At 37.0% G+C, this 12593-nt stretch overlaps 2 protein-coding genes across 5 annotated transcripts in view; one reads left to right on the top strand and one right to left on the bottom strand.

Annotated features, from left to right (window-relative positions):
* Nucleotides 1-4509, top strand: part of LOC135212194 (importin-7-like) — a 37241-nt gene extending 32732 nt beyond the window's left edge. Inside the window, exons 7-10 of the mRNA XM_064245639.1 lie at nt 2071-2136; nt 2277-2398; nt 2849-2984; nt 4472-4509. Coding sequence (XP_064101709.1) covers nt 2071-2136; nt 2277-2398; nt 2849-2984; nt 4472-4509 — 362 coding nt within the window. The remainder of the gene's footprint in view (nt 1-2070; nt 2137-2276; nt 2399-2848; nt 2985-4471) is intronic.
* The window catches only part of LOC135212006 (multidrug resistance-associated protein 1-like), a 198822-nt gene that overhangs the window by 149842 nt on the left and 36387 nt on the right, over nt 1-12593 (bottom strand). The window lies entirely within an intron of this gene.

Here is a 12593-nt window from a genome sequence, read left to right as displayed (position 1 = left end):
TTTACCTGTCTATTCAGTAAATAGCTGTCTCTTACCCACCACCAAGGGTGCCAATCAGCTAAGTATATATCTGACAGGGAAGTTGAATGTACAAAAATGGTATTGTTATTGTACAATAAAGTTTTGTACATACTTACCTCACATATATATACGATTAAATGGCCCACCCAGCCTCCCCTCAGGAGACAAGTGGAAGAGAAAATCTGATAAGAAAATGGGAATGGTTCCTATTCCTGCCACCCAGCGGCAGGGGGGTAGATCACCTGACCTACCTGTAGCATGTGCCGCGAAATTCTAATTTCTGTCGGGGACGACAGAGTCTATAGCTAAGTATATATCTGCCAGGTAAGTATGTACAAAACTTTATTGTACAATAACAATATCATATTTGTAAGACAGGTTGCAGAAGCATTTGGGTGTTGACAACTGTCTTCTGTGGGCAGTATTCAGGAGATGGTGTAGCTGCCATAACATCTGAGACAACTATGAGACAAAAAGCTGACCATATTTTTTCTAAAGACCATGAGGAAGTTATCAACCTCTACTATCAAAGAATATAGGTTGGTGCTCAGTTCAGTATTTAAACATAATGGTATGGATCTGCCTTCAGCCAGGACCTATGCGACTTGGTTAAGTATGTTGAAATGACTAAATGGAAGTTCTTCCCGGAACTCTTGTAATTTGGACATAGTATTGCAGTGGCTTTCAGGTGCTTCCTTCAAACCTCTTCAAGGATGCCTAACTCGGGAACCTCACCAAGAAAACACTTTTTATTGGCACTGGCTACCACCAACCGTATTAGTGAGCTACAGGCAATAGACAAAAGAGGGAGTTTTTTGTGGGGGTCGCGGTTTGCTCATTGTCTCTTGAGTTCCTGGCTAAAAATGATTCTTTCCAAGCCCTGCCCTCATTCTTGCATCATCAAGAACTTAATGTAGATCCTGGGACAAGAACGAGAAAGGCTCCTTTTTCCTGTAAAGGCTCTAGGGTACTTTCTGCAAAGGATAGACGATTAGAGGACCCTTCGAACAACTTTTGGTGCTCGGTAGGAAAACCCTTTTTGATGTCTCTCAAAGAATGCCATTTCCTTATGAGGGAATTGATCTCTTGAATTGCTCTCTCGGATTCAAGAAGACTTCTCCTTTAGTTAAGATTAAGGCTTACAAAATCAGGGCAGTTGCGACTTCCCTGACATTTAGACACATGTCCCTCTCAACGATTCTGCAATCGACATTTTGGAGAAGCAAGTGTCTCTTTGCTTCACACTACCCCAAGGACCTTTATCCGTGGCTGGCATGATGATGGGAGAAGAAGCATAGGGAACTCAAGGTTTTGAGTCTATGGGAAGCTTGGGTCTATGTTGTACATAGAGTACCCACCCGTTTTTAGCGGTCTGGGTAGTAATTTTAAATTTGCAGTGTAGATGAGAGCATTGTTCTTTTTATTCTGGTCTATGCCTAGGGCAAGGGCACTTGGTTAGCATATGGTGTACTACTTCGGCTACAAAGTTCCCATTAATGTATGGGCTACCCTTGGCTATACTGCCATGGACACTACAAATTGAGAGAAGCACCAATCAGAGGCAGTACCCACCTGTAATTAGCTCTCTTGACAGGTAAGGAAGCAACAAGCATTTATTCAGTGCTGGCAACTTTCAAGTCCAAAGTCATTCTTAATGTCTTTGAAGTAAAGTATGTCCATGTAGCGCCGACATGCTAATTTTGAATTTTTAAGCTAACGTGGTTAGAACCAATAGCCGTGTAATTACTTGGTAAGTATATATAAAACTTTATCACAATGTCATTTTGTAATTAAGTTGTATGGTGTACTTATTCAGCTTTGAGAGATAATATACAGAATGTATTGCTTCTAAGAGTATGTACAGTACTGTGCAGGTAACAATAACAAAACTGTAGCCGGTTGAATTTGTTCTACTGACTGATCTTCCAAAATTATTGCAGATCTTGGTTAAAGTAATAGTCGAGTATATACATTGCATATAGGTATCCATTTTGTCATTTCTCTCTACTCAATTTGTGTAAAATTACTCAATGTTAACATTTTTCGTAGCTAAAGCTGCCGAAGAAGATGATGACGACGATGATGATGACGATGACGACGATGATCTAGAACACGGTATGATTATGATGTTATTCTGCAGAACTTAAGTTTGTATTTTTTGAACTCATACTAACATGTTTTACTTTTGTTTTGAAATATGCACATTATTTACTCTGGTGAACTCATGCATCTTAACATACACGTTGGAATTTCAGAAGTGTTAGAAAGTGATGAGGATGAAATTGATGACGCTGGGGACGAGTATTTAGAAAAGCTAGAAGAAAAAGTTAATAAAGCTGCAGGTGGGGGACCATTCCCAATGACGACAACGATTCAGGTAATGTATAGTAATATTTTGTTACTAAGATAAGGTTAAGTATATCTTAGTTTAACCAGACCATTAAGCTGACTAACAGCTCTCCTAGGGCTGGCCCAAAGGATTTGATTTTTATTTTCGTTGTTAGAACCATAGGTTACTTAGCAATGGGACCTACACTTCTTGTGGGATCCAAACCACATTATATCGAGAAATGGAAAAGAATTTTTAATCACCAGAAATAAATTTGTCTGGTTCCGCATTGGCAGCAGTGGGGAGCAAACTCAGGCTACAAGAATGATGGAGAGTGTGCTACCCACTCGTCCAATGAGGAACCACTAATTTCTTATTTGATGTAATATGAATAAAGGAGTGGAAAACTGGTATTTTTGGAAAAGATGAAAAAGTGCATTAATTCATGAAGGAAGATCAGCTCTAAAGGTATGGAATGTAAGTTTTCCCATTTACCAGGATGATGATGATGATGACGACGACGATGCATTGGATGATGAGCTAGATGAAACTGCTCTAGAATCCTTTACGACGCCCTTAGATAAAGAAGAATGTGAAGTAGACGAATATTGGATTTTCAAAGAAGTTATGCATAGTGAGTCATTCTGTTTATTTTTGTGTGGGGGTTTTGGTGTGTCCTCTTGACTTGCTTAAAATTCATTTGAATATGTTTTTGCATATTTTTTCTTGTGTCCTTGTTTTTAGTAGGGTTTCTTGAGTGGTTTTTTTTTTTGTTTTTGGCTGGGGAGTTGAGTGCTCAGATAAAATCTTCAGTCCATTACCTAGTTTATACATGCATATTTATGTAATTATCTTGACTGTATATCCACTTTTTTGTGCCATAATTGATTCATTAAGTGCTCCTTGATATATGTTTTTTTCTAAGGTCATTATAATCATGAATATTTTGTTTCCCTTTGTGAGATTTCCTTTTTATTTTATTCTAACTGTCCCATCCTTACTAACCAACCTGAGAAGAGCCTTTATTAGCTTCAGAGGTTCTGATAAACAAATCCTTTTAGAATAATAATATTTGATTAAAATTATTTAGACAATTCAACAGAGTTGATTTTATACAGAATTCTTTCATTATCCTTGATGATTTGTCTTTCTGGCATGTTAGTATAATTAAGCAACTGTCTAGAAAGACAAATCTTAAGGAGAATTGAAAGAATTATATAAAATCAATTCTGTGAATTCTGCCATTATTTGTAATAAAACATGTTTGAAAGAAGGTCTGTTTCAAGCATACATATATAATAACAACAACTTCTACCCTTACCACATGTGTAGCCAGAAATCTTAAACTATACAAAACAAATATAATATTACATATATTTAAAAAATACCAGAACACTCCCTGACAAGGATCCTCATCTTGTTTACTGGTTTCTGCAATCTTATTGTGTGTATCTTTTTTTTTTTTTTTTTTTTACTTTTTTTTTTTTTTTTTTTTTTCTTGTATCGAACACCAGTAAGCAAAAGGGTTAATGAAGTATATATCAAAGAAATTGCATATAACCCAAGAGGTTTTTGCTGGCTACTTTTGAACAAGTTAGAATTGCATTTGTTTGATGCATATAGACTTTAGCATTTATTATTCCATGGCAGTTAGGTATTTACCCTATTTAACCTACTTTTGGACAGTTCACTTCCCCATGGTCGTATTAAAGGATTGGTTTGGACAATGCAATTAGGCTCTAAAAAGTTTGTTTACATTTTGGTGAGGTGTGCAGGTGGGACATGTTACATATTGAAGGAAAAAAAAATGTTTGGTTTATTTGTGATTTTGAAGGTGTGTTACGCTATATGCAAAGCTAGTTATTCTGTGAAGCCAGCTTTTGTTGAATTCATGGGATTGATATCAAAAAGGAATTATTGGAATTTTAAAGGTAAATATTCGGTATTATTGCCAAGAAGACTTAGGCCTATGTACATTTTATGTTCCTTTACATATATGGATCAGCAAAATTGGTAAGAGATGTAATAAATATTTGAGTACTTTAAAGACTGCAGGAATATGATGAAACAGTAAAACAGTGCAGGATAATTACTGATGATGGTAATGATTTTTCCCCACAGACATAGAATCTAATGCTCATCCATGGTATCGGCATTAAACTCACTTTAAATGAAGACCAGCGTAAAGCCATACAGGAGATTGCCACTTTTGGCTGATCAGAGGCGTGCTGCAGCCCAGAGTAAAAAAATTCAGCAGAGTGGAGGTATTTATATATTCTGAGGTGAAGTTTTCAGTCTGTTGTAATATGAACGATGCATCTACTATTTGCTTGGGTTTACCTTCCAAGTAGAAAGTGCTGTATTTCTGTTTTTATTTAGTAATTAATTGCGTATGTTTAATGTAAGCTTTCGTTTTCAGGATCAACTTCCCCAACAACTTCAGTACCTTCAAGTTTCAACTTCGTGGATCTTTTGGCTCTTAATTGCGCTACGTGAAGATTTAGTGTTGCACTTTTTGTTGTTCTCAGTGCCTTAAACTTTGTGTAGGCATGTATTGGGGGGTGTTTCAAATTTTAGCATACACTGTATATATTTAAAATTTGAAAATATCATTATTTGCATGTAATAGTTTTTTTCATTAATGAATTTTTAAATACTAGGGCTTCACAAATACGTCTTATCCAATTTATTTTTACTGCCCACACCCCTTTCCTATGTAAGTTGTAATAGGTAAATGAAAGTTAGCAACTAATCATGTTCATTGGAGGCAATTATCATTATTGTTTCAAGTAGTAGTGGAAAATACTTCAATTTAAACATCCAATGTCTGTTGTTGCTCCTCTTCCACTTCGGCTGCCTATACTCTTCAGTTTTTTTCATTTTATGGCCACTGTGGCTATTTAGTCCACAATTACTGTCCCAACTGGAGCACAGAGTGATCTATGTACAAAAGAACAGCCCAGCCTCTGTGTTAATGTTGGCCATCTGAGACTATGGTCGAATGCCTGGAAGACAGCAGCCGTGGCTGTATAGTGTGAGAGACCACTGTTAGAAATACAGTTACAATCTGTAGGTCGGTGTGCTCTGAGGTGCAGGGCTGTTCTCCTTAATCCCTGGGGTAGATCCAGGAGAGACTTTATCATTTAGCTTTTGTCTTCATTTTTGTATTAACTCTCAGTGCTTGTTGTTCTGGCATTATGTCAGGTTTATTTATTTTTTGACACTTGCTTCTTAGTAGTCCCTCAATCATGTGCCCCCCCCAGAAGATCTTTTAAGACTAGTCTCTTGTTGAACTGTAGATGTCTTCTCTGTACAGGCCAAATGTATTGAGCTTATTCAAGGAACTAAGATGTGTATTTGTTGTCAGGTAGCAGTGGTGTGGAGGATTGACAAATAGAACTTCAGATCAAATATGAAAAGGTTAAAAAGTTGACTCTGGGTCTGCCCCTTCCTTTTATTTCAATCAAAATTTGTTGAATTTGGCTTATTTATTTTTTTGAGAGCAGCATGTGAGCATTTAGCTTTGACTCCTAAGGATATAATGATAATGGTAATTTATTTCATGCAATATAGGCCCATTTTAAGTAATTCAAGAGTTGTATTTTTTTTCTCTCCATTAATGAATATTGCTTAAGTATTGAAGATTGAAGTGAATTTGAACTTTTAAGTAAGTAATAAAGGGAATTTTGAAAGTGGAAAGAATGCTTTGGATATTGTAAATACTGTAGTGGCACTCAGGTGATTTTGTCTTAAAAGTTAAAAGTATTTCTGTACCAGCAGCTTTTGGAAAACTTCACGTACATCATTTGGGTTCTACATAATTTTTCATTATACATTTTTTTTTAATACTTTGAGGAAGTCTAAGTATGCTTTAGTAGCTCTTGACCTCAAAATCCATTAGAGTAGTAGTTGTTTTGAAAGTTAGTATTTGATGTTCAAGTTTTTTTTACTTTGTAAGTTTGCCATACGACAACTCTATTCATCTTCATGGTTTGAGCTCAGGAATATTTTTTCCTAGCAGCTATTCTTTAATTTTTTTATATTTCATAAGGTTCATTAATGTCTCAGAATAGGAGCTACACAACCAGTGATTCTAGTCCCAATGTAAAACAAGTTACTGTTGAGCTTTCTTGACTGATTTTTTTTTAATTTTTTTTATTTTTTTTTTATATATATTTTAAGTATTTGAACTGTTTTGGAAGGGAAGATAATGTTGTTAAAATTCTCTCATGTAGTTTGTTGTTAGTGTCAGGATTTCCCTTTCACAATGAGTCGATTTCGGGTGATTATTGTTATGTTCTTATCATGATTATTTTTCCAGGAAGCTTAGCATAACCTATGTGTTTTTTTTTTTTTTTTTTTTTTTTTTTTTTATGTTTAGCAAAAAGAAGACTCATAAAAGGCACCCTCTGATCCTGCTTAGGTGGTGCTGACTTATGATATTTTTTCAGAGGCCATCTGTGATAATTTTCTTTTTTGACATACTACAAAAGAAAAAAAAAATTATTTTTCTTGAAAGATGTTAACTAGCTGTGGGGACACCTAAAGGTATAGTTATTTTGAGAGTAGTGTTCTGTCGTTGACACTACTCTGTACATTGTCATAGTGTCCAATACTGTAGATTTGCTCAAAAAGCAAAAAAAATATATATATAAGCATTATTATTAGTGTTTTGCCTTTCATGGGCAATGTAACTGTGAGTGCACACTTTCCCTGCAATGAAAGTGTCACAGTGGCCTTGGCCTGCAATAGCGTTGCTATGGGCCTGTCTGTAATACAAAGGTTATTGTAAGTAGGAGAGATTTATATTTTTTGTATAGCAATATTTTGCCACCCCAGCGGAGACAACTAGCGTTGCTAGTCACCGTAACTTGACCTCCATTAGCTGTTGCTATGGGTCCAGTGCTATCCCTGCCTCGTTTGGTTGGTCTCTGGAGCTCAGTACCTTTCTAACTTTTGGGTTGATTCTTGAACCTTTGATATAATGAAGATTTGGCCTTATCCATTAAATATTTTTGTGATAATTATAGGTAGATTTTTATTCAATGTGTTGATAGTTATTAATAGTACTTCATCTGTATATTGTCATCCATTTGTCATCTCAGTTTATAATACATCATGTCTTTTTGAGAGTAGGGCCGAGAGATTCTGTTATTTACTTTATAGTGGTTTATTTGTAAAAATGGAATTATTCTAACTATAAATGCTTGTCATCAATAATAATCACCTATATATTTAGACTTGTGTTCAAGGTGTTTAAGTTTTTCAGATGTTTTGTAAATCTTTTACTGTATTAAGAAGGCACATTTTCAAGTTGTTCCTGATAGTTGATGTTTAGTACTGGAATGCCGAGGCATGACTAGCCATTATGGTGGGTGTGGCTACCCTCACTTGCGCGATATTACTAGCTGTGCTAAGAGTCGCACTATTTATTTTTTTGTTGTTAGTCATTTTTTATGCTTATGCCGCCTCAGTTCAGTCTGAGAAAAGTTCGATTCACTTGAACATTCTTTTACTCATAACCTTGTTATCATAATTTCATGTCCTCATCTTGAGAGATGTCTTGAATATCATATTTCATTTTATATAGGATTCTTCTCAGCCCATTGTGGCAGTTTAAGAATCTTTGTCATGTTGCTTTAATAAAATGAAATTATAATTTTTGGGCTCTCATTGTCCTAATGCAGCAGAACTATTTCAAATGACTTTATTCATTTAACATTGACAGTTGACATGGTTGTTATTCATTTATATTGACAGTTAACCAATAAAGCTTTACAATGCTGTCTTAAACTGTAGTGTAAAATATATATGGTTCCCTAATTTGATTTGCGTGACTGGCTACATTTGCAGTTGTGTGGTGACTTTCAAAGTTTGATCTTTACCAGTGACATTATTTTGATTTTAAAAATAAACTTGTACTATGACTAAAACTAATTCTGCAAACAAAATCACCCCCTTAAATAAGGAAAGAAATGTTGCTACCCTTAATAAGTTAAGTACATCTTGGTTTTACCAGACCACTGAGCTGATTAACAGCTCGCCTAGGGCTGGCCCGAAACGAGGAACCAATTGTCACCTAGCAACAGGACCTACAGTTTATTGTGGGATCCGAACATTATATAGAGAAATTAATTTCTATCAAATTCCTCTTGATTCTCCGATGTCCGAGCCGAGAATCAAACTTCAGACCACTGGATGCCCTTAGTACTTTGTGTGTATATATATATTATATGTATGGGGCTGGCATGATGCCCAAACGTAAGGGGAAAACGAGAGGGAATAGTGGAAATTGTAGCGCTTACGACTGAATAACTGTCAAAGGGATTGGTTTATTCTTTATTCTTGGAAGGTCAAGGCTGCCATTGAAAACTCAGCTGATCACTCAAATTTACCTTTATTTACAAGAAAAATTTACTGGCCTGAGATAAAGGCAAGGCAAATTGGCCACAAGTGGTCAGAGCGCCATATAATGCCTGGATCACTCCTATTTTTCACTATGGAAAAAATGGCCAAAATCAACTACTATCGCAATGCTGGTTTCCAAAAATAATGATAATAGCGGTAAGCAAGCGCTTGCGTGTGAGGAAACGGAGCACACGGACTCGGCAAATCTGGGTGCATTATGTAGAGGAACTTGCATTAGATGGCGTCGGCCTTGTCCGAGTTCAATCCTCGCCAGTTAGCCCCTTTGTAGCGAAAGTTCACAGGATAAGGGATCTTAGGAGTAGGCCTAAGATGTACCTAACTAGCTACACACTCCCCTTTGGATACGTCCATAATGTTTAAGGAGTTTTTCTCTCCCCACTACTCCGACTGGCCTGAGTTTTCCCTCCTAAAGTCAGCTGATAAGAGAAAAAAATGGTTGCTCTTCTAGCAAATGAATAATTTACTGACTGCTGGGTAGCAGTGATGCCGTTTTTTCTTCACAACATTGGCTTTTAGCAGTGTTACTATATGCCGTTCATCTGTTTGTTTTTACTTTATGATTTAATGGTTAGAATGCGTATTTTACGATGTAGAATTATTTTCCGTGATGTTAGAAAACTACATGTCACTAGCTTAATATAAAGTATTTTTGACAGAAAAATAAAGGATTTCTATAAAATTCATTTGTATAAATAAGCAGGATATGTTTTCTAGCTTTATTTTCATAATAAAACATAAAAAGGCAAAGTGAAGAAAAGCCACGGAGGGTTGCCAGATGTCACCAGAAAGTCACACTAATAGACGAAATTCCTCAAATCGGCAACCCTGCTGGGTAGACGAGGCAATCTACAAACGTAAATATATATATATATATATAATATATATATATATATTATATATATATATATATATAGATATATATATATATATATATCTAAAGAGGTGAAAGAGGGGGAATGGCTAATAATATGTTTAAAGGGTTTTTTATATATAATAAAGTCACATAGCTCTGCTTGCCTAGAGACAAGGGTGGTACACCTGCAAAGTTCATTCACCGGAGGAGAGGAAGTGGTAGTTTGGGGGGCTGAACAAGCAACTTGTCTCAGAGGTCGTTCCCCGTTTGCGAGGCATGTGCATTCGTTTGTACGCGTATTACAGGCCTACTGGTCAGGGTACTTGTGGAAGACGCATTCTTTGTGCAAAGGAGAGACAAGCGGTTACCCTAAGTGTCAGGACGAGAACAGCCCCATCGAAAAGGTAAGACACGTTCTTTAAAAACTTAGAAAATCTGTTACCTTTTGAGAAAGAGAGAGAAGTGTGGAAATATTCTCTTGTTTACAGTAAATACTTTGAAAAGAGTGACGTGGGGTGTCTATATAACTATTATCTTATTACAGATGGGTCCGATTCCATGGTTGATTAGGAATGGAATTCTCTAATTGACTAATACTAGACAGTGTGACTTGTTTGGGGTTTGAGAGTGTAACCTTAGTCCGGAAGGTAGAATGTTATCTTATTGGTTTTTCTTTATGGGCAGATTTTGGGTATTTGTGCCATTATGACTTGTTAATCATTTTGTTCTTTGTTATAACCAATTGCTTTAGGAAATAATGATATTTTTTGTATATTTACGCAGTCTTAATAAGCCTCGTGACATCTTACAGACAGGGCACCGTTGGCAACAGGTAAGAGTTCCCAGTTTATTTTTTCTTGAGATTACGGAATAAAGGTGTTTAAAAAGAGAGAAAAGGGGGTGGGGGAGAAAAGTTTGGTTTTCGACATATTAAAGTGTTTCGCAGTTCGCGCATGTTTGCGGTGTATGTGAATTCGGTTTACGGTCCATATGAAGACGTAAGTGTATTTTCGAGTTTTTTTTTTTCTTTCTTATTTTTTTTACTCTTTTTTTTTTGTTTTGTGGATTTTCTTTAACTTTTTGTTCTTGTTCATGTTCCTTATGTTTTTGTGTGTGGCGAACTTGCCTGATGGGATTTTTGCGGCAAGTCGTGCCAGAGAGAGAGAGAGAGAGAGAGAGAGAGAGGCGAGTTAGCTCGGAAACACCCTTACGTTCTTACTTTTCCTATCCCTTTCTTATTATTATTATTTTTTTTTTATTGCCATTTTCGTGGGGGTTGATTTTGTGATTGGGGACGGGCACGCTTACCTTTTGTTATCTGTTGTTGGAAATTTTTTTTTTTCTCCTTGATTGGGTTTAGTGTATATAAGTACATTGATGTTATTGAGATCGGGGAACAGCCTTGGGAAACAAGATAAATGGCAGATACCAAACCGACGACGCTACTACATCACGTGACGAACATTTCTGCGGGGGTCAGCCCGTTCAAAGGGATCGTGGATGGCGCTTTGTCACAACCTTTGCATATTTTCATAGAGGGGGTTAATAACTATTTAGCGGGAAAGAATATAGTAGACGATGTAGAGGCATTCAGAGAGGCGAAAGCTTGCTAGATTTCAATAAGGGAGACCTCAGTCATAGGTCAAGGACGTTTCCAATTTACGAAATGTCTTACCTGGACAGACTTGCAAGCATTTTGAAAACAGCATATGGCTCAAAGGAACACGGAGATATGGTGAGAGACCTTCGAGGTCTTTATAAACTACGGGGGGAAAGGCACTAATAGCCTTGTAGAACATAGTTCAAAGCTGTTTGATGCAGTGGCAGATTGGGTAGGAAAATTGAAAACATCTAAATGGGTTACAGGGGATAATCTCCCTCTAAATAAGTTCATAAACTGATCTATTTTTCCCTGCTCTTACACGAGGTACCCGATGCAATAGTGGATAGCTTTGATGAAAAGGTTGAGCCTACCTCAGACGAAGATACTTTATACCCAAATGATAAACACAGGTCTAAATGTCCCACCGTGGATAGCACAATTTTTAACGGGACAAGCCCGAGGGATAGAGTACAGAGAGACACGGAACTTCTCCTCATCGTCTGTGTGCAAGAGTTGAGTATAACAAAAGATCGTTCGATCAAAGCAACAGCAGTTGCGTTGTTTCAACTGCAATAAAACCAGGACATCCAAAGAAATTGTGTAGGGTTAAATATTGCGGAATGTGTAAAAGTACTGAGCATTATTGGCAGTCTTGTCCATCTCAGATACGGAGAGATGCGAGGCCTGCACCGCAAGGTTCTGGTAATTATAATGTGAGAACTTCCCAGGCGGGTCAAACCAGAGGGCAAAGGGATCGGCGAAATTTTTTGGAAGCCCGATCAACAAAAAGGGTACAGGTGATTGGTATATGCCATTGTGGTCTCGTGGGGGACGCCCCAGAGCCCAAGCCCATAGTCTATGGAACAGTAGGGATGTGGATATCCCGGTTTTCATAGACACTGGGGCATCAATAAATCTAATGGACTATAATTTGTATCAATCCATGTTCTCCAATTACCCTTTGCAGCCCTCTACGGAGACGGTGTGTGATGTGCAAGCCCATAGATTAAACACCCTGGGTTTGTGTAACAAATAAGGTTTGCTCTCGGTGACAGAGTGTTTAACAGAACCTTTTTTGGTAATAAAAGGAATTGCCTTAGGTAATAAAATCTTGTTGGGTCATCCTGCTTGTAGAAGACACAAGATTTCGATCCATGCGGGTGCTATGGGATAACAATCGGGAAAATGAAATTACCTCTATACCATATGAGGACGTGAATAGATGGAGGACATGGAGGTTATTGAAAGAGGAGAGTGCTCGGTGGTATTAATTGTGGTGATACGAGTGTTATGGGGAAAGGTAATGTTTAAAACACACGTTGGTGATCTGGGAGATGATTACGGGAGTTCTATCAGAG

Source organism: Macrobrachium nipponense, chromosome 40, assembly GCF_015104395.2.
Source record: "Macrobrachium nipponense isolate FS-2020 chromosome 40, ASM1510439v2, whole genome shotgun sequence".
Taxonomy (NCBI): domain Eukaryota; kingdom Metazoa; phylum Arthropoda; class Malacostraca; order Decapoda; family Palaemonidae; genus Macrobrachium; species Macrobrachium nipponense.
The sequence above is the reverse complement of the archived record's forward strand: the minus strand, read 5'-3'. Positions and strand labels throughout refer to the sequence as shown.